Genomic DNA, 21,879 nt, shown 5'->3' with positions numbered 1-21,879 from the left:
TTTCAAATCCTGAAAGAATATGCTGTGAAAGTGCTGCACTCAATATGCCAGCAAATTTGGAAAACTCAGCAGTGGCCACAGGACTGGAAAAGGTCAGTTTTCACTCCAATCCCAAAGAAAGGCAATGCCAAAGAATGCTCAAACTACCTCACAATTGCATTCATCTCACACGCTAGTAAAGTAATGCTCAAAATTCTCCAAGCCAGGCTTCAGCAACACGTGAACCATGAACTTCCAGATGTTCAAGCTGATTTTAGAAAAGGCAGAGGAACAAGAGATCAAATTGCCAACATCTGCTGGATCATCAAAAAAGCAAGAGAGTTCCAGAAAAACATCTATTTCTACTTTATTGACTATGCCAAAGCCTTTGACTGTGTGGATCATAATAAACTATGGAAAATTCTTAAAGAGATGGGAATACCAGACCACCTGACCTGCCTCTTGAGAAACCTGTATACAGATCAGGAAGCAACAGTTAGAACTGGACAGGGAACAACAGACTGGTTCCAAATAGGAAAAGGAGTACGTCAAGGCTGTATACTGTCACCCTGCTTATTTAACTTATATGCAGAGTACATCATGAGAAACGCTGGGCTGGAAGAAGCACAGGCTGGAATCAAGATTGCCAGGAGAAATATCAATAACCTCAGATATGCAGATGACACCACCCTTATGGCAGAAAGTGAAGAGGAACTAAAAAGCCTCTTGATGAAAGTGAAAGAGGAGAGTGAAAAAGTTGGCTTAAAGCTCAACATTCAGAAAACGAAGATCATGGCATCTGGTCCCATCACTTCATGGGAAATAGATGGGGAAACAGTGGAAACAGTGTCAGACTTTATTTTGGGGGGCTCCAAAATCATTGCAGATGGTGCCTGCAGCCATGAAATTAAAAGATGCTTACTCCTTGGAAGAAAAGTTATGACCAACCTAGATAGCATATTGAAAAGCAGAGACATTACTTTGCCAACGAAGGTCCATCTAGTCATGGCTATGGTTTTTCCAGTGGTCACGTATGGATGTGAGAGTTGGGACTGTGAAGAAAGCTGAGCACCGAAGAATTGATGCTTTTGAACTGTGGTATTGGAGAAGACTCTTGAGAGTCCCATGGACTGCAAGGAGATCCAACCAGTCCTTTCTGAAGGAGATCAGCCCTGTGTGTTCTTTGGAAGGAATGATGCTGAAGTTGAAACTCCAGTACTTTGGCCACCTCATGCAAAGAGTTGACTCACTGGAAAAGACTCTGATGCTGGGAGGGATTGGGGGCAGGAGGAGAAGGGGACGCAGAGAATGAGATGGTTGGATGGCATCTCCGACTCAATGGACGTGAGTCTGAGTGAACTCCGGGAGTTGGCGATGGACAGGGAAGCCTGGCGTGCTGCGATTCATGGGGTCACAAAGAGTCGGACACGACTGAGCGACTGAACTGAACTGTACTGAACTGAATGCAGATTTCAATTTTTGAATAGGTAGCTAAGAAAAACATACATTAGGCTCATATTGCTGTTCACAAACTCAACTTCCTTCCTAGCTCCCAATAAAAATATTTATTTGCTATTAGACAAAAATATCCAAGGGTATTGTTCACATTTATTTTGAATGAAAACTTACACTTAATCACTTGATCCATGGGGTTTATCATTATATTTTAATCTGGAAAAACTCACTAATATATCTATGAAACTGTTTTTCACATTTCAAATGGGGCAATGTGGCATTCAAGGGTTCTAAGGAAAAGGTACACAACATCAACATGATGTAATCAGTTGATGATATGTTTATATGATTTAGTAGCCTTTTAACATTTAAGATAAAGCACTGGTTGATTTATTAAAACCCAAGGATATCTTTCATATTAATACATCCACTGCAAGACCTACATTCTAATTCAAAAACTGAGAAGAAAATCCAAGGGATAATTAAAAAAACACAAAAAGCTGATATATTTGTTAATACTATTTCTTTAAACAGTCATTTAAAAGAGAGGGGAATACAGTGAAATGTCAAACATCTAAAACTGAAGAGTATTTGCTAGTATGGTGTGTGGTGGGGAAAGGATTTTTGATTGTTTTTAAAATAACTTATGGTACACAAATATTTATCAATACGTACTGACAGGATGTCACCAAAAGTGAAGACAGGCTCTTATCTTTGCAAACTTGCACCTTAGCCAAAACAGATTCACACCTAGACTCAACTCATTCTGCCTCTCAGGAAAAATAATCAAACACCAAGTTAAATCTAATGGGGGAGAATCTTTTGCTTTTATTGCCAAATTAAAATTATATGGAATGTATGAATGCAACACAGGCTAAATCAGAAGTTTGCATGAAATATCAGCTCTCACAACCTGAGATAGCAGATGTCATACAAAGTCATATTCCCATATACAAGTGATATAAAGCAGTAGTTCTCAAAGTGCGTTCCCAAGATCAACAGAAGCAGCAACAGCTGGAAACTTCTTAGAAATACAAATTTTCAGACCCTATCCCAAACTTCTGAATCCAACACTTGGAAGATGAAGCCCCAGAAATCTGTGTTTTAAACAAACTTTCCAGGTGAATCTAATGAACCATTAATGTGAGGTGCCCATTGATTCTCTAAAGAGAATTTTGACCTGTGAGGGGAGCTACAGGTTTAAACTACCTGGGGTCAATAGGAATTTGTTTCAAAGACTGACAGTAATGCTTTTATCACTAACATAAGCAACGGAAATTAAATGTCCTACTGTTCCAAGTGTTAAGTCCCTTTTATTTCACAGTAAATTCACAGGTATTGATTTTAAACAGTGACTAGGACTCTCTGGCTATTACAACTAATAAATATTCTATTATAGTCCATTATGTTCTCACTTTTATGTTTAGGACCCAATGGCCACTGCAAATGAAGCCTAGTAAAAATCCTGTGACATCAATGATATCAGAGAGCACAAGAGCATACACATGAGCAGAAAGGGTGGAGGGAAAAAGAGAAAAAGAAATAAGAGAACAAATGGGGAAAAAAATCAAGACCAAAAACCAAAATTGCAAGAGGATACTCTCATCCTAAGAAGTAATTCTGACTCATTTATAATCAACAAAAATGACTCATTTTGGGTGCCTATGTTCCCTTCTCTCCATCAAACATTATAATTTTATAATTAAAAACTTACATGGGCAGGCTGTGGCGATAAATAAAAGAGCAGACTATACCATAATCTTAATAAACATATAGGCAATTATAGACTGAAATGTTTTTCCATTCTTGGCATCCTGACTTTAAAATTCAAGAGAAACAGAATAGCAAAGTCTGTATCCAACCAAACTATGTTCCACAACAGAACAGCAATGCAAGCCACAGTTATGTTACAATGTTATACGGCTCTGAAACTATCTACAACCAATTCATTCTGGAAACACTGATGGAAATCACATTTTTCTTATAAGATATAGTCTTCTTAAAATTTCATCTATATGTCTGGTTTCCCCTTATCCTTGTTTCAGAAGCTCAAAACTTACTAACAGAAGTTCTTCACTGAAAACTATAGATAATAATCATGTGTAATATACATAGCTTTGCAATTTGAGTTATCCAGATATTTATATTGTTTTGTAAGATGGTTTTTCTGACTCTTACATAACTGCATATGGGTTGATGTAGAAATGTTAAGTGATGATGGGTGAAAAACCCAAGTGTACTTAAGTCAAAAGTTAAATCAGAGTAACAGTACATGTTGGCTAATTTGGGTACACTAGAAAGAGACAGAGAGTATGACACATATGGGCTGAAAGGTGTAGTTCTTTTTATACCATTTAAACTAAATTATATTACTTCTAATTTTGCCCAAATGGTTGTGTAAGAAAGAAAAATTTCTCAGTAAGATAGGCGATGGCACCCCACTCCGGTACTCTTGCCTGGAAAATCCCATGGACAAGAGGAGCCTGGTAGGCTGCGGTCCATGGGGTCACTAAGAGTCGGACACGACTGAGCAACTTCCCTTTCACTTTTCACTTTCATGCATTGGAGAAGGAAATGGTAACCCACTCCAGGGTTCTTGCCTGGAGAATCCCAGGGACGGGGGAGCCTGGTGGGCTGCCGTCTATGGGGTCACACAGAGTCGGACACGACTGAAGTGACTTAGCAGTAGCAGCAGCAAGATAGGTCATAATCAAAGTTTGAGCTAAGATTTATGTACCTGAACCTGAAAAACAATATATGTGTGAAGAATCTGTGTCCTTTAAGAATCATTTACAGGCTTCCCTGGGTGGTCCACTGATTAAGAATCTGCCTTGCAATGCAGGGGACACCAGTTCAATCCCTAGTCCAGGAAGATCACACATGCTACTGGGCAATTAAGCCCATGCCACAACTACTGAGCCTGCGCTCTGGACTTGTGAGCCACAACAACTGAGCCCCCGTGCTGTGACTACTGAAGCACCCTAGGACCTGTGCTCCACAACGAGAAGCTACCACAATGAAAACCCCATGTACTGCAACTAAAGAGTAGACCCTGCTCTCCACAACTAAAGAAAGCCCGAGAAAAGCAAAGAAGACTTAGCACAGCCAAAAATAAATGGAAACATTTTTTTAAGAATCATTTACAAAACCATTTTCTGGAGATCAAACCAGTCAATCCTAAAGGAAATCAACCCTGAATATTCACTGGAAGGACTGATGATGCAGCTGAAGCTTCAAAACTTTGGCCACCTGATGCAAAGAGCTGACTCATTAGAAAAGACCCTGATGCTGGGAAAGATTGAACACAGGAGAAGAAGGGGGTGATAGAGGATAAGATGGTTGGATGGCATCACCGACTCAAAGGACATGAGTATGAGTTACCTTGGGAGTTGGTGATGGACAGGGAGGCCATCTGGGAGACAGTGGAGGACAGAGGAGGCTGGCGTGCTGCAGTCCAAGGGGTCACATGGACATGACTTGGCAACTGACCAACAACAGTAACAATCAAAAAGCAGGGATTTTTCACACTAGATTATAAAGTATAAACTAGATCTGACTTACATACTTTAAGTACCCAGCAAACACACTTTAAATTCAAGGATTCACAGTTCTGATGAGATGGATGAAACTGGAGCCGATTATACAGAGTGAAGTAAGCCAGAAAGAAAAACACCAATACAGTATACTAACACATATATATGGAATTTAGAAAGATGGCAATGACGACCCTGTATGCAAGACAGCAAAAAAGACACAGATGTGTATAACGGACTTTTGGACTCAGAGGGAGAGGGAGAGGGTGGGATGATTTGGGAGAATGGCATTGTAACAGGTATACTATCATGTAAGAATCGAATCGCCAATCTATGTCCGATGCAGGATACAGCATGCTTGGGGCTGGTGCATGGTGATGACCCAGAGAGATGTTATTGGGGAGGGAGGTGGGAGGGGGGTTCAAGTTTGGGAACGCATGTACACCCATGGTGGATTCATGTCAATATATGGCAAAACCAATACAGTATTGTAAAGTAAAATAAAGTAAAAATAAAAATAAATAAATAAATAAATTCAAGGATTCAAATGAACTGAATGTTTTATTTATGGAAACTATATACTATCCAAACAATAAACAATATAGACAGGAGACTGGCTACATATTATTATCAGACAAAATAGACTTAAAGCAAAGGATGTTTCTAGAAACAAAGAGAGACAGTTCATATGGAAAAGGGTACATACCACATGAAAAAGACAGAAATGTTATACACTGAACAACAGAATCACAAAACATATGAAACAAAAGCTAACAAAAATGAAAGAACAAGAACAATCAACAATTAGAGATTTCAAATTCCTAAGAATAACTGACAAAACATCTCCACAGAAAATTCATATAGACATAGATCAAAAAGTCAATTACAGAAAGATATACAAAGAACTGACTCATTTGAAAAGACCCTGATGCTGGGAAAGATTGAGGGCAGGTGGAGAAGGGGACGACAGAGGATGAGATGGTTGGGTGGCATCACCAACTCAATGGACAAGAGCTTGAGTAATCCTGGGAGTTGGTGATGGACAGGGAAGCCTCACGTGCTGCAGTCCATGGGGTCGCAAAAAGTCGGACACGACTGAGTGACTGAACTGAAATAACTCACTGATCAAAGAGGAAAACACAAAAGAAATTAGAAAATAATTTTAGTTAAACAAAGATAAAGTTACAGTATATAGTAATCTGTGACATAGCTAATGATCTAGGTTTTTACCTTATGAAACTACAAGAAAAAGAAGAGGAAATAAAACTGAAAGAAAGCAGAATAGCAGAAATAGATGAAATCAAATTACAGAAAAACAATAAAGTCAACGATCCCAAAACAAACCAATAAAACTAATAAAAAGATTAATAAAACTGATAAAACTTCTGGCCAGACCACTCAAGAAAAAAAGAGATTAAGACAAAAATTATCTATGACAGGAATGTAAGAAGGGTTAGCTCTACACTTCTTACAAACAATAAAAGGACAATAAGGAAAGAGAAACTGTGAACAACTTGATGTCAACAAACTTGATGATTTAGATAAAATTTACAAATCTCTTAAAAGACAAATGATGACAGTTCACCTAAGAAAGAGATAACCTGAATAATCCTCATCTACTTTAAAAAATAAAACCATAGTTTACAACATTACTACAAAGAAAATCTCAAGTCTAAGTGTATTTAGTGGTGAATTCTACTTAACATTTATTACCAAATGTTGATACCAAATCTAGCCAAAAACTCCACAAGAAAACTATAGACAAGTAACATTCATGAACACAGAAGTAAAAATCATTAACACAACATTAGCAAATTGAATCCAGTTAATACAAAAAGTATAATATACCATGACGAAGTGAAGTTTATCCCAGGAATGAAAAGTTGCTTTAATAGTCCAAGATTAAAGGGATACACTCTTTTAAGAGAAAAAAGAAAAGCAGTACGACCTCAACAGCCATAGAAAAAGCATCTGACTAAACACACATTTATGACAAAAATCTAATAAAGCGCATCTACCAAAAACATATTGGTACTATATTTAATGGTGAAAGACTGAGTGCTTTCTACCTAAGGTCAGGAACAAGACAAGCATATTGGCTCTCACCACTTCTTTCTACATTGTATTAGCAGTCTTAGCCAGTATAATACAGTAAGGAAAAGAAATAAAAAGCAATAAAGAAAAGGAAAAAAAGAAAACAACACTGTTTATCCACAGACAATATTAAGAGGAACAGAGAAAATCTTGAGGAATCTATATAGGAAGTTACATTAGCAAGTTTAAAGGATAAAAGGCCAGATAAAATCATATAAAAGACTTATTGTTTTATTTTTAAATACAACTAGAAATCAATTTAAATGTTTTTTAAAAACTTTTCACAATCACATCAAGAAATCTTAAAAATTAGTGACACATTTAAGCAAAATGTATGCAAGACAGGGACACCAAAATCTAAAAACTACTGCTAAGAGAAACAACAGAACATCAAAAAAATGGAAAGATAATATCATATTCATGGATTAGAGGAGTTAATGGGAGAAGGCAATGGCACCCCACTCCAGTACTCTTGCCTGGAAAATCCCACGGACAGAGGAGCCTGGTAGACTATAGTCCATGGGGTCGCTGACAGTCGGACACGACTGAGTGACTTCACTTTCACTTTTCACTTTCATGCATTGGAGAAGGAAATGGCAACCCACTCCAGTGTTCTTGCCTGGAGAATCTCAGAGATGGGGGAGCCTGGTGGGCTGCCGTCTATGGGGTCACACAGAGTCAGACACGACTGAAGTGACTTAGCAGCAGAGGAGTTAATATTAAAATGGCAATTCTTTACAAACTGTCAAATTAGAAGTAACCTCTATCAAAATAAAGGCTTCCCTCATAGCTCAGTCAGTAAAGAATCTGCCTGCAATTCAGGAGACCTGGGTTTGATTCCTGGGTTGGGAAGATCCCCTGCAGAAGGAAATGGCAACCCACTCCAGTAATCTTGCCTGGAGAATCCCATGGACAGAGAATTCTGGCAGGCTATGTCCATGGTGTCCCAAGAGTCAGACACGACTTAGTGACTAAAGCACTACCATTAAAATAAGCTTCCTCTTCTCCAACCAAGCCACTTTATCCCTTCCAACCCAATTCCTTCACTGTATATTCTGGAATTCTATGGTTGTATGTGATAGGTGTGTGTGGGGGGGGTGGTTCCCTGTTGGCTCAGTGGTAAAGAATCTGCCTGTAATGCAGGAGATGTAGGTTTGCTCCCTAAGTCAGGAAGATTCCTTGGAGGAGGGCATGGCAACCCACTCCAGTATTCTTGCCAGGATGGTTAAAGTTCTCTATATTTCCCTGTGTCTTCAAACTCTTCACTGAAGCTCACTACATCTACTAGTCATCAAAGAGCCTTTCCCTAAGACAGTACTTGGCTCTACATCACTATCAAAACAGAGAATGAGATATCCACATCCTATACCTTAAGAGTCCACTGTTGGTCTTGATTATCTTCATCTTTCTTCACAGCCATTGCTGGACTAGTCTTTCCCTCTTATTTAAAAAAAAAAAAGGTTGCTTACCTAAGCTCAAATCAAAAACTACCTTCCACTATCTACTTCTCAACCAGTTTCCACTTAAGTCACTTTCCCCACTTCATTAAGACATTATACCCATATCAGTCCTCGTATCATCACCTCAGAGCCTGTCATTCAACAACCTGTTTATTCTTTGGCCTTGTTAACAACAGGGAGATTCTCTTCCATTAACAGTTCAGGTCAGTAGCTCAGTCGTGTCTAACTCTTTGTGACTCCATGGACTGCAGCACATCAGGCTTCCCTATCCATCACCAACTCCCAGAGCTTGCTCAAACTTATGTCGATTAAGTCAGTGATGCCATGCAACCATCTCATCCTCTGTTGTCCCCTTCTCCTCCTGCCTTCAATCTTTCTCAGCATCAGGGTCTTTTTAAAAAGTCAGTTCTTTGCATCAGGTGGCCAAAGTGTTGGAGTTTCAGCTTCAGCATCAGTCCTTCCAAAGAATATTCAGGACTGATTTCCTTTAGGATGGACTGGTTGGATCTCCTTGCAGTCCAAGAGACTCTCAAGAGTCTTCTCCAACACCACAGTTCAAAAGCATCAATTTTTCGGCACTCAGCTTTCTTTATGGTGCAACTCTCATATCCACACATGATTACTGGAAAAACCATATATGGACCTTTGTTGGCAAAGTAATGTCTTTGCTTTTTAATATGCTGTCTAGGCTGCTCATAGCTTTCTTCCAAGGAGCAAGAGTGTTTTCATTACATGGCTTCCACTGTCAATATTTGTTTATTGTAAATCTTTCCTGCTAGACTAAGCTCCATGAAGATAGAAATCAGAGCTGTCTTGTTCACTGCTGAATTCCAAGCACACAGCCTAATGCATACTCTTAAATAAAGTGTTTTTTCATCTCCATGAAATGCAAATATTGAGGACCACCAGCAGGCCTGAAAAAGATACTCCAAGAATACTAAGAGATCTAGCAGAGCTCCATTACATAGTTGAAGAAGGAAATGGCAACCCACTCCAGTATTCTTGCCTAGAGAATCCCATGGACAGAGGAGCCTGGTGAGCTGCTGTCCACAGGGTCGCACAGAGTTAGACACAACTGAAGCGACTTGGCATGCATGCATGCTTTGGAGAAGGAAATGGCAACCCACTCCAGTGTTCTTGCCTGGAGAATCCCAGGGACAGAGGAGCCTGGTGGGCTGCCATCTATGGGGTCGCACAGAGTCAGACACGACTTAGCAGCAGCAGGCCTGTTTGACTTACAAAAGAACTAACAAGGACAAGAATGCATCTGGGAATCAAATATAAAAAAAACAATCAGAGGATGTTTTTCTGAGAGAAAGTATTTGTTGGATGAATAAATAAAGGAAAATGTTAATAGGTATCTTAAAATACAAGAAGATCAAACATAGAATAAGTAAGATTGACAATTCTGAGATTTGGGATGAGGAACTGGCTCTGCTACTAATCAGTGGCTTTTTAGTCATTTTAAAAGAATTTTATTATTGGAGTATAATTGTTTTGCAATATTGTGTTAGTTTCTCCTATATAACAAAGTGAATCAGCTATATGGTATACATATATCCCCTCCCTCTTGAGCTTCCCTCCCAACTGCCCACACATCCCGTAGAGCACCAAGCTGAGTTTCCTCTACTATAAAGTATCTTCCCTCTAGTTAACTATTTTACACATAGTAGTGTATTTACGTTAGTGTGGCTTTATTCAATGTTACTGGGCCTTTGTCTGCTCATCCATAAATTAAAGGCATTAGACCTTTTGGGTTCCAAATATTCTCTTTCATCCATGTCTAATAGCGCTCCCAATGTAGAAAGTAGCCCAAGTGTGCAGTAAGAAAGCAATCTGAGGTCCCAGACCTACCAATATATGAATGAAATTAACTTAAAAAAAAACATACTCTAAGAATACTAAGAGATCTAGCAGAGCTCCATTACATAGTTGAACTAGATCAAACATAAGCAAACTATATAACCCATAGGGCAGCCACTATCTACATAGTAAATAAAGTTTCATTGGAACACAGCTACACTCGTTTGTTCAAGGATTGTCTATGATTCCTTTTTTCTGTTACAAAGGCAGAGCTGAACAGTAGCCAACATATGGCCCACAAAGCCTAAAATATTTATTATCTGGGATCTTAAGAAAAAGTTTGCTGATCCTGGACTGTGTGATCTAAAGGGTTCATTTTACATTATTAAACAGTGAAAATGAAAAGAATTACATTAAAATGCTCTTAAACAGAGTACTGGGATAAAACAGGAAAAAAGAGTAAGTAGAGAAAATAGATCAAACATGATTTCAATTCACCTCCCAGTGATTATACTAGCTTCTATCTCTTTAAGCTACTAGATAGCTCATCTTCCAATCACAGAAAGCTTGTATTTCAAGAATGTACAAGATAAAACAAGCATTAAAAATTTAACACGCACCTGCCCTCCTTCACTTTTTGTGCATTCCCTCGACATATGTAGTTTTCAATGTAACCATCACTGCAGTTGATTTTTGACCAGTCTGGGTCACAAACATCCAGGAAGTGAGGCCGCAGTCTGCCTATCGAATACTTGGCAATATCAGTCAGGGACTGACTAGCAGCTGCACCAAATAAAAATGTTCCAATGGCTTTGTAAATAGTGGCTATGTAGTTATTCCTGATAAAGGAATTCGAGTGCAAGAGGCTAAAATAAACAGACAGGGTTTCTCCAACAATCATCTGAAAAAAAAAACAAAACAGAAAAATAATGTTAAAGCAGTATCCAGGCACGTCAAACAAAGTAAAGAATAGAGAAGAAAATGGTAAATCACAATAAAATGTTTGTTTTAAAAATACCTCCCTCTCCTTTTTCCTTTTCAAATGGAGAACAACTTAGGATTCCTAATTCTAGACCACAAAAAAGGAATCCTCAATTGATACTGCTTACAGAGCAATGACAAAGCCTAAATAATTCCAAAGTCTACCTTGAAACAATAAGGCCTTACTTCTTGTATTCAAATAAACTGAGCCTCAATAAGTAGGCTTACTGATGTACCACGGAGTATAAAAACAATGGCTTTTCAAAGAATACAAACTTTCTGATTAGAATATCCCTTACATAAGCACTTTTACCTCAGAGTCTGCATTTGCATCAGACATTACTTTGAACCAAAAATATTCATCATGTTAAAAAAAGTAAAACATTTTAAGAGAAAAAGCTAAAATAATAAAAGCAAGGATGTAACACTGAGGTTAAAGGGCACAAAGGGCAGAGATCAGCTGACAACATCTCCCAGGCCTGCCTCTCCAGGAAACCTTTAGGGCTGGCTTCCTTAACAAGTCTCATTAAAAGACCATATACACACCTGATGTTCTCTTTTGCCAAGAAAACATTTCAAGTGACTCCTTCCTCTTTATTTTTCACTGACTTTTGTAAAATGGGAGTCATAGCCTTCTCAGATACCAGTGTGTGTGTGTGTGTGTGTGTAAGTGCACACCAGTATAATGGGTTTAAAGGCATAAAAAGGTTTTCAAGTACTTTACAAATTCACAGACCAATATCCTAAGAAATCTGAAAAAATACTGAATGGCAACATTATAAAAAATAATAGGCCACACTCTAGCTACCTGAGACCAAAATAAACACTTAAAACAAAAAATTCTGCTTGCTAATTTATCTTGGGCATGGATATAAATCAAAGAGTTTCACTGCTTCATCTTAAATTTATATAAATGATTTTACAAAGCATTCAAACATTTCCATTTAGCAATTATTAATTGTCTTTGGGGGTGAGATAAATGGTTGTATCCTGAAAGGGATTTCAAGAACCTGATATCAAAAATTCTTTCTTCATCTGGCTCAATGGCTCCTAGAATTCCACAATTACAATGTTGTAACTCTGACAACTAGACTATGAACTCTACAAAACCAAGAATAAATTTTTAGTTGAATAGAAAGTTAACACCACCACAGATGCCTAAAACAGAACTGGTGGTCAATAAATTTCAATTCAAGGTGCTACCTCTTGGGTAAAAAGTAAATATCCTTAAATATATTAAATCCCATAGGAATATATTCCTTGTTATAATCCTTAATGTGAATGACTTAATAAAGCCTTTGCTGAGCATAGGTCTCACAGGAGAGGAAAACCACATTCACTTCTGGGGATACCATACCTCCACAAGTGTGCTTAGGGTACTCCCTGGTGACTGTCCTAGAGGCCTTGAATTAAAATATATTACATCTCCTCAGGCCATTAAGGTGTTCCAGCAATTGCCTTGATAAATAAGCACCAAGACAAGATATCTCTAATGTTTTGTTGTGGAGATGACCTTTAATAATTTGAAATATATACCAAGTATATTAGTCAAGCACAATTTGAGCAGTGAAACTTCACTTCTCAGCTGTCAGTTCTTCTTGTGTAAGCACTCAACTGCTTTCTAAAAACAAATATTAATCTTTGTGAGTCTTCCTAGTCATAATGATCATTGTTTAGGGCCACCTAGACTCTAGTTCTTGCCACTGATGACTGAAAATCAATTCACTAGTAACATTCAGTGTACTGGACACAGATTAAAAGTTGACCTACAGATGTAGAATATGCTGAAACTTAACCCTTAACCCTTAACTCTTAACCCTTAACCCTTAATAACCCTTAACCTTATTTTGAAACTTAACCCTTAACCTCAGAGGGACTCTAAATCTAACAAATGCTAGATCAAAGTACATCATTTTTTTTTTATTATGTATGCCATCTGTATTGAGAGAAACAGATAACAGAGACATTCTAAATCAAATGCAGGGAGATGTCTGTGCCTTCCACTGACACGTGACAGCCATATTTTCATTTCATTTTAAAACCTTATCTTGCCCTTTGAGCCGTTTAGGACAACTCAGCCTCTGGTGAAGTTCACACTTAAACTAACTACTCTAATCGTAAAGCTGGGATTGCTGGTCAAACATTATTTAATCAGATTAAGGATAAATTATTAAAGTACTAAAGATGATGTTTGGGGGAGTAAAACAAAATACTTTTTAAGATCAAAGCTAGTAGCTATCTAAATCAGAAGGATTTAATCACTTAAAACCTATGTACCAGAGTATTTTCTCACCATCTTTATATCTCCATCAACCAAGATGGTTTTATATGTCTCTATACTGTCACTATAGTTATCTGTCTTCTACTCAGGACCCACCTTCCTAAAAGAATAGTCTAAAATCACTCACTGCCATACTTCCTTCCTAAATATCTCTAAATACCTCTAAACCCTTTAGTCTACTGAATAGCTCTCCAAAAAGTCAAAATGGTCTCATCAGATCAAAGAGATTTTTATCAACCCAAATCTTAACTTCCCAGCACTATATGACATCACTGACCATTTTGTCCTCATTGAACTTCTCCCTTGGCTTCTGTGATACTATATTAATTCTGATTCTTTACCAGGTTCCCTCAATCACTCATATATTTATGGATCACTTGCAAGTCACATCAAAGGCCTGGTCTGAATCATAGTCCTGATTTTTTTTTAAAGAAATGATTTACTTTCTAGAAAACAAAATTAAACATAAACAAGTCTAACCATGTACTACCTGAAAGAAATTGAGTTAGTGAATAATCTGAAATTATGTTAAACTGGTACATAAAACCACTGCCACTGTGTGTCTTTGTTGATATCACTTCAGTTCAGTCGCTCAGTCGTGTCCGACTCTTTGCGACCCCATGAATCGCAGCACGCCAGGCCTCCCTGTACATCACCAATTCCCGGAGTTCACTCAGATTCATCGAGTCAGTGAAGCCATCCAGCCATCTCATCCTCTGTCGTCCCCTTCTCCTCCTGCCCCCAATCTCTCCCAGCATCAGGGTCTTTTCCAATGAGTCAACTCTTCGCATGAGGTGGCCAAAGTACTGGAGTTTCAGCTTAAGCATCATTCCTTCCAAAGAAATCCCAGGGGCGATCTCCCTCAGAATGGACTGGTTGGATCTCCTTGCAGTCCATGGGACTCTCAAGAGTCTTCTCCAACACCACAGTTCAAAAGCATCAATTCTTCAGTGCTCAGCTTTCTTCACAGTCCAACTCTTATCTCTCCAACCATACATGACTACTGGAAAAACCAAAGCCTTGACGAGACGGACCTTAGTCGGCAAAGTAATGTCTCTGCTTTTCAATATGCTGTCTAGGTTGGTCATAACTTTTCTTCCAAGGATAAGCGTCTTTTAATTTCATGGCTGCAGGCACCATCTGCAGTGATTTTGGAGCCCCCCAAAATAAAGTCTGACACTGTTTCCACTGTTTCCCCATCTATTTCCCATAAAGTGATGGGACTGGATGCCATGATCTTCGTTTTCTGAATGCTGAGCTTTAAGCCAACTTTTTCACTCTCCTCTTTCACTTTCATCAAGAGGCTTTTTAGTTCCTCTTCACTTTCTGCCATAAGGGTGGTGTCATCTGCATATCTGAGGTTATTGATATTTCTCCTGGCAATCTTGATTCCAGCCTGTGTTTCTTCCAGTCCAGCGTTTCTCATGATGTACTCTGCATATAAGTTAAATAAGCAGGGTGACAATATACAGCCTTGACATACTCTTTTCCTATTTGGAACCAGTCTGTTGTTCCATGTCTAGTTCTAACTGTTGCTTCCTGATCTGCATACAGATTTCTCAAGAGGCAGGTCAGGTGGTCTGGTATTCCCATCTCTCTCAGAATTTTCCACAGTTTATTGTGATCCACACAGTCAAAGGCTTTGGCATAGTCAATAAAGTAGAAATAGATGTTTTTCCGGAATTCTCTGGCTTTTTCCATGATCCAGTGGATGTTGGCAATTTGATCTCTGGTTCCTCCGCCTTTTCTAAAACCAGCTTGAATATCAGGAAGTTCACAGTTCACTTATTGCTGAAGCCTGGCTTGGAGAATTTTGAGCATTACTTTACTAGCATGTGAGGTGAGTGCAATTGTGAGGTAGTTTGAGCATTCTTGGCATTGCCTTTCTTTGGGATTGGAATGAAAACTGACCTTTTCCAGTCCTGTGGCCACGGCTGAGTTTTCCAAATTTGCTGGCATATTGAGTGCAGCACTTTCACAGCATCATCTTTCAGGATTTGAAATAGCTCAGCTGGAATGCCATCACCTCCACTAGCTTTGCTCGTAGTGATGCTTTCTAAGGCCCACCTGACTTCACATTCCAGGATGTCTGGCTCTAGGTGAGTGATCACACCATTGTGATTATCTTAGTTGTGAAGATCTTTTTTGTACAGTTCTTCTGTGTATTCTTGCCACCTCTTCTTAATGTCTTCTGCTTCTGTTAGGTCCTTACTATTTCTGTCCTTTATCGAGCCCATCTTTGCATGAAATGTTCCCTTGGTATCTCTACTTTTCTTGAAGAGATCTCTAGTCTTCCCCATTCTGTTCTTTCCCTCTATTTCTTTGCATTGATCGCTGAAGAAGACTTTCTTAATCTCTTCTTGCTGTTCTTTGGAACTCTGCATTCAGATGCTTGTATCTTTCCTTTTCTCCTTTGCTTTTCGCCTCTCTTCTTTTCATAGCTATTTGTAAGGCCTCCCCAGATAGCCATTTTGCTTTTTTGCATTTCTTTTCCATGGGGATGGTCTTGATCCCTGTCTCCTGAACAATGTCACGAAACTCGTTCCATAGTTCATCAGGCACTCTATCTATCCGATCTAGGCCCTTAAATCTATTTCTCACTTCCACTATATAATCATAAGGGATTTGATTTAGGTCACACCTGAATGGTCTAGTGGTTTTCCCTGCCTTCTTTAATTTAAGTCTGAAATTGGTAATAAGGAGTTCATGATCCGAGCCAGTCAGCTCCTGGTCTTGTTTTTGCTGACTGTTTAGAGCTTCTCCATTTTTGGCTGCAAAGAATATAGTCAATCTGATTTTGGTGTTGACCATCTGGTGATGTCCATGTGTAGAGTCTTCTCTTGTGTTGTTGGAAGAGGGTGTTTGCTATGACCAGTGCATTTTCTTGGCAAAACTCTGTTAGTCTTTGCCCTGCTTCATTCTGCATTCCAAGGCCAAATTTGCCTGTTACTCCAGGTATTTCTTGACTTCCTACTTTTGCATTCCAGTCCCCCATAATGAAAAGGACATCTTTTTTACGTGTTAGTTCTAAAAGGCCTTGTAGGTCTTCATAAAAGCATTCAACTTCAGCTTCTTCAGCGTTACTGGTTGGGGCATAGACTTGGATTACCGTGATACTGAATGGTTTGCCTTGGAAACGAACAGAGATCATTCTGTCATTTTTGAGATTGCATCCAAGTACTGCATTTCAGACTCTTTTGTTGACCATGATGGCGACTCCATTTCTTCTGAGGGATTCCTGCCCGCAGTGGTAGATATAATGGTCATCTGAGTTAAATTCACTCACTCCAGTCCATTTTAGTTCGCTGATTCCTAAAATGTCGATGGTCACTCTTGCCATCTCCTGTTTGACCACTTCCAATTTGCCTTGATTCATGGACCTGACATTCCAGGTTCCTATGCAATATTGCTCTTTATAGCATCGGACCTTGCTTCTGTCACCAGTCACATCCACAGCTGGGTATCGTTTTTGCTTTGGCTCCATCCCTTCATTCTTTCTGGAGTTATTTCTCCACTGATCTCCAGTAGCATATTGGGCACCTACTGACCTGGGGAGTTCCTCTTTCAGTATCCTACCATTTTCCCTTTTCATACTGTTCATGGGGTTTTTAAGGCAAGAATACTGAAGTGGTTTGCCATTCCTTTCCCCAGTGGACCACATTCTGTCAGACCTCTCCACCATGACCTGCCCGCCCTGGGTTGCCCCATGTGCATGGCTTAGTTTCATTGAGTTAAACAAGGCTGTGGTCCTAGTGTGATTGGATTGACTAGTTTTCTGTGAGTATGGTTTCAGTGTATCTGCCCTCTGATGCCCTCTTGATATGAAAAAAGTACTTGTACAGCACTTTTAAAGAGTCTGTTCTTTTTATACTCAACTTAGGCTTCCCTTGTAACTCAGTCAGTAAAGAATTTGCCTGCAATGCAGGAGACCTGGGTTTGATCCCTGGGTGGGGAAGATCTACTGGAGAAGGAAATGGCAACCCATTTCAGTATTCTTGCCTAGAGATCCCATGTATAGACGAGCCTGGCAACAAGCTAGTCCATGGGGTTTCAAAAGTCGGACACAACACAGCAACTAAACCACCATCACACTCAACTTACTTGCTGTTTTGTCAATATAAAGATAACCTTTTCACACGTGATGGTGATATAATCAAAACTTCCAAGTTAATAAAATATACATAACAAGTTTTTCCTGAGTGTCTATGGATCCTGCACTTGCTATGCAGGCTGCACAGCACCCTGTCCTTTGACAGGCCTCTGGTCTGTAGCAGATTTCTGTAGTTTTGCTCATGCAGCATCCTTCTTACTGAGACACAAACAAAAGTAGAACTGAAAGACAAGTACATTTGTAGCAGCATTTGAGTACTTGAATCTTGTCTAAAATCTGCTATTATTTGCAGAAAAGTCCTGCTAAAATTTTTATATGTAAAGAGCTATTAATCTCTCAGAAATATATACTTAAAAAAGGGTCTACTCATACTCCCTCTTTAATAGAAGGATCATAGGCTTTCTTTCTTTTCATACTAAAAACTTAGTGTAAAGATCTGTCTAGGTTAAATGGGCCACTGATTTCTTAAAACTTCACTATATTGTAGGAGAGTCACCAATATTACTACATAATCTCTCCAGTTTCATTCCAGCACCTAGACCATGCCAGTGTCCATGGCAACGGCAAGGATAACAAGATGAACAAGGCACCATCTCTGCCTTAAGGAGCTCACAGTGTTGCGAAACAAACATTTGTACAGCAGAGATATTCTTTTATTAATTATACACCACAAATTAGGAATTGATTAACTTTTAGTGCTAATAAGGAGCTGTGATCATTCTGCAATCAGACACTAAATTTCTAAATCAAGAAGTTTTGCTGCATTTTTTAATAAACTTCAGAACAGACAAGATGTATCTTTTTGGCTATTTATCTTTTTGGCCTATCTCCTGGATGAGACCTTATTTTCTGCTTTTAGCATAAATCTTACTTTGATATGTAGCATAAAATTAAAGTCATAGAATCTCTGAGTCAAGAGATAATAAAAATCATCTAGTCAAATCACTTGAAATCTTCTCCCCAACCAGAGCACATTCTCTAGACATTCTCACCTGAAATCCCAGAAAACAGTAATTATCAGTTTTAATACCAGTAAAAATGCTTTCATATTCACTGTTAATTATGTACAAAACTTAGGCTTTTCTCCCCTATTTCTGCCATTATCTAAAATATCTTTAAACTAAATATGGGTTAAAAGAAGCCTTTTAACACCTGTTGGTAATTTTTCTTTTCTAGAACTCAGTAACTAGAGTCAGTTCATAAACAGTCTCAATAAATCATAAAATAATATCCTAAGTATAAAGTATGCTAAAAATACATCAATACAGTATTCATCTATTGTATTATTACTCAAACAATAGCAAATTAGAGCTAAAAAAAATCAGTGACTTCAAAAAGATTAGCATAAAACCATACATATTTAGTAAGGTTCTTCTAATTATACACTGTTACTCTTTTAGCCCCACTTAAAATAGCTGAAATTATTTTGATCAAATAACATAAAAAGTTAAAACACATGTTTTAGAGGGTTATATACATTCAATCATTAACAGGCTAACACAAAATTAAAGCCAACTGCCCAAAAGTGATAAACTTGGAAAAGTGGATTTAACTTACAACGATAATACTGAATGGAATGATTATTCCACCTAATAACGGATAAGGTATGGTGTCTTCTTTGTAAGGGTACTTGATGGACTCATCATTACAGAATAATCCTCGTTGGAAGGGGGTATGCCTTGAAGTAAGAATTGCAAAAGGCAATCCAGCTAGCAAAAGGAATAAATGAAAATATCATTAAAAAGGAATATCAAAACTAATTAATGGCAATAATTATCCCAGAGATCATCTTTAAAAATATGTTTGCCATGAAAATAGTAAGAGCGCATGGAAAAAGAAAATGCAGCAAAACATGCAACAGAAGTTAGAAAAATTACAGCTTAGGGTAAAGATTTTTTTTCTACAAAAACAATGCCTTCAAGTCCTCTATTAACCAGTTTAACCAAGAAAAACTTCTTCTCTTTGTTTCTGCCCAAATACACTAACCTGACTTTAGAGGAAGAAAAATCTCTTCTTATGCTCTTGTTGTCATTTAATCATAAAGTTTTTAACACTATTTCCAAACCAGTTTGTCAGAATCTTTAATTCCAAAAGGAAAGCAGCATTCTGACGTTCTCCATTTTATCTTGATATTACTTGATGTTACTACCATATCACAAGTCATGGTCACTAGCTAAGTTGTCAGAGTATCTAAAGATTATCCACTCATTTCTGTACTGTCTACAGCAAGTTTAGAACTGCTATGAAAAGGAGTGCAAACTTAAACCAAGTTTCTAAAGAAAAGATGGACGGTGAAGTCAAGCACAAAAGCACCTAAAAGAGCTCTCTCTTTTGTCTTCATCACGATCATGCCTCACACTCATCTCCTAAGATGTCTAAACTTTTACCTAAATGTGAACTTTAAGAATTCAGTCCTCCTTGATTTCATCACTGCATCCAGCATCCTGATTAAAACGGCAGCATACTGACTAGGACTGCTTTCTAACACAGCTGAGCAGAAACCCTCAGCATGAGTTCTACTTCAGGACCTTCCCAAGGATGGACCCATTCAGCCAGCAGTAATACCATAACCATTTAGCTAACACACTCACTGTATATTCAAGTGTTCTTTCCATGAAGCACCAAGTCTTGACAACCATTTACAGTTCTCATCAACTCTGCTAAGCTCTAAAGACTCAAAGACAACCAAGCTTCTGACACTCTGCCTAATGCACAGACTACAGACATCAAATGTGTTCAGTCTTCAAGGGTCAAATGAAAAGAGGAAGCCTGTTCCTGGTTCTTTTTATTTATCTTTCTATTTTTCATTAAACTGAATATATGAACCAAAGTTTATTTCTTTGTGTTAACCAGTCTGTCATGCTGTTAACCCACTAGAAGTCTTTATGATGTGAGAAGTGACCAAGAAGGCAGAATAGGAAGATCATGAGCATGTGAGCTCCTTCTGCAGGCACAGCAAAATTACGATTATTTACAGAGCAACTACCCATAAAAGCGAACTGAAAATTAGCAGGAAAGATCTTTTACAGCTAAAGATATAAAGAAGAAATCACAAGATAAGCAGAAAGGGTGAAGTATGGTCATCACCCATATTTCCAGGGTATACAACCCACAAATGGAAGAATAAATTACAACTGCAGAAGTCCTCCCCAAGGAGCAAAGTGTCCTAACTCCATATCAGGCCCCTCAATCCAGGGGTCTGCACCAGAAAGAACTCCCCTCCCACCACCCAGACCGTTTGGCTCTGAAAGCCAGTAGGGCTTCCTTTTCGGATAATCAGAGAGTTGTGGGAAATAGAGACTTAAGTCTTAAGAGAGCACACACAAAATCTTCTATGTTCCAAGATCCAGGGAAGAAGCAGTAATTTAAATGGAACTTGGGTAGGACCTACTTGCTCATCCTGGAAAGCCTCCCAGAGAGGCAGAAGACAACTGAAACTCACTCTGAGAACAAAGATGCTGGCAGCAGCCATTCTGGGAAGCTTATTCCACCACCAAGACACAGGTGTTGTTAAATGTCACTTTAGAATCCTCCCTCTAACCCATCAGTGAGAGACCAGGCCTGCCTACCAACCACCAGCAGCCATGGGATGCGCCAGGCCAGGCAGCTAGGTGGGCAGGATCACCAGCAGGCTGACGCTATAGAGAACACCCTGAGTCCCCAGCCAATTCAAGATATGACCCCACCCACTATAGGACCCAGGACCCAGCCCCACCTACAAGTGGGCCACCACAGCACTGGGACCATCGGAAACCACACACACATACATACACACACACACACACACACACACACACCCCTTCAATGCCAGGCAATTGTTTTCTGAATGAATTGCAAACACACACACACACCCACACACCCACACACACCCCTTCAATGCCAGGCAATTGTTTTCTGAATGAATTGCAAACACACCCACACACCCACACACCCACACACCCCCCTTCAATGCCAGGCAATTGTTTTCTGAATGAATTGCAAACACACACCCACACCCACACCCCCACACACCCCCCTTCAATGCCAGGCAATTGTTTTCTGAATGAATTACACACACACACACACACACACACACACACACACACACACACACGCACACACACCAGGTGTCAGGCACCAGCCCCAAGATCTGCTAGGCCCCAACTCCACCCACCTGTGGCAGACACCACCCTTGGGATACCC

At 39.0% G+C, this 21,879-nt stretch overlaps 1 protein-coding gene across 2 annotated transcripts in view; it reads right to left on the bottom strand.

Annotated features, from left to right (window-relative positions):
- PLPP1 (phospholipid phosphatase 1) overlaps window positions 1-21,879 on the bottom strand; it is a 116,927-nt gene that overhangs the window by 30,936 nt on the left and 64,112 nt on the right. The window contains exons 2-3 of one of the 2 annotated variants that reach the window (XM_052658993.1): window positions 19,255-19,406; window positions 10,945-11,225 (exon numbers count right to left, since the gene is read on the bottom strand). In XM_052658993.1, the coding sequence (XP_052514953.1) occupies window positions 10,945-11,225; window positions 19,255-19,406 (433 nt within the window). The remainder of the gene's footprint in view (window positions 1-10,944; window positions 11,226-19,254; window positions 19,407-21,879) is intronic. The other variant, XM_052658992.1, reaches the window with a different exon arrangement.

The sequence above is a fragment of the Budorcas taxicolor genome, chromosome 20 (assembly GCF_023091745.1).
Source record: "Budorcas taxicolor isolate Tak-1 chromosome 20, Takin1.1, whole genome shotgun sequence".
In the NCBI taxonomy this organism is placed as follows: domain Eukaryota; kingdom Metazoa; phylum Chordata; class Mammalia; order Artiodactyla; family Bovidae; genus Budorcas; species Budorcas taxicolor.
This window is presented reverse-complemented; position numbering and strand designations above follow the sequence as displayed.